Source organism: Aspergillus sydowii (assembly GCF_001890705.1).
Source record: "Aspergillus sydowii CBS 593.65 unplaced genomic scaffold ASPSYscaffold_22, whole genome shotgun sequence".
Classification (NCBI taxonomy): Eukaryota; Fungi; Ascomycota; class Eurotiomycetes; order Eurotiales; family Aspergillaceae; genus Aspergillus; species Aspergillus sydowii.
In genome coordinates, this window is record NW_024467880.1 from 234,594 (window position 1) to 235,697 (window position 1,104).

Consider the following 1,104-nt stretch of genomic DNA (forward strand, 5'->3'; position numbering starts at 1 on the left):
TGGCACGCACGAACTCCCTTCCGCAGAGAACCGTCCGCTGCGCTGGAACACATCATCGGTCAATGCAAACGCAGCAGCAAGGTGCCCGGACAAGTCTAAGAGCCTGAAACGTCCCGTTGACCACAATAGGATCGATCTTTCACGACAGAGCACAAGTAAGACCACGAAAAATACACATGCCAGAGGCGATACTGACCATCCAATGTTGTCCCAGAGAAACCCACCTGGTCCTTCCAGCCCCGCACCAAAACCCTCGTGTGGCACATAGTCTCCAGTCTCGCTGGCCGTCAAAGACAAGTCAGTTAAGATCCACTCAGGCTAGGCAAAGGAAACAGGGCATTACTTCTACCGGACTATATAGGCTTATGTAACGGGTCTAATGGATACGTATGGCTGATGTACTTTTATACCATCTTGAGGATCAGGGATGTGATCTCCCTAAAGCTTCTTAGTATTGGAATCCCAGGTGTACATATATTGTAATACGCAGACATTCCCCCCTGAAATTTCACAGACGTCACTTCTCGAAAAACTCGTCCCACTGTGACCGTGTGTGGCGTTCTCGGGCGATCAAGGCATGTATGTCGTTGCGCAGGTCATCTGCAATCGTAGATACGGATTCTGGTTCCTCAANTGCATTGGAGTGGTAGAGATCCAGCAGCTCGTTCGACGTCTCGAAAATGAGATCCTGACTTTTCTTCAGAAGAGTGTAGCATGTACGATAGTATGCGTTTTGGCCTTGCTGGCGGCCCATCTGACGGACAATCTCGACAATCTCTTCCATTTCGTAGGTACTGTAGTGAGGAGCGGCCCGAAGAAATGATGCAATAGAATCGTAGGCTCTATGCTGGTCGACCTCCAATCGTGCATTTAACCCTAAGGATACAATGTATATCACCGCAGTTGCACCGACCATATCGTTCCGGCTTTTGCCCTCAACTCCCACGCCATGCTGGAGAAAGTGCGGACGGGATATTTATGCTGCCGTGGTTAAATCGCGGATTGGGTCTCGATCTCAGATTCAACACAAGGTAATGGGCTTGCTCACTAAGATGATGCAGCCGAGACTGGGCTTCCCCTTGATTTTGGACGGCCATCTCAATT

The 1,104-nt window shown here is 49.8% G+C and overlaps 1 protein-coding gene across 1 annotated transcript in view; it reads right to left on the reverse strand.

The window, feature by feature from the left end:
* Positions 1 to 372: 372 nt before the first annotated feature.
* Positions 373 to 1,104, reverse strand: part of ASPSYDRAFT_52294 (uncharacterized protein) — an 810-nt gene continuing 78 nt past the window's right edge. Inside the window, exon 1 of the mRNA XM_040848464.1 lies at positions 373 to 1,104. This exon is cut by the window's right edge and continues 78 nt beyond it. Coding sequence (XP_040696133.1) covers positions 518 to 916 — 399 coding nt within the window. The 5' untranslated portion in view covers positions 917 to 1,104 and the 3' untranslated portion in view covers positions 373 to 517.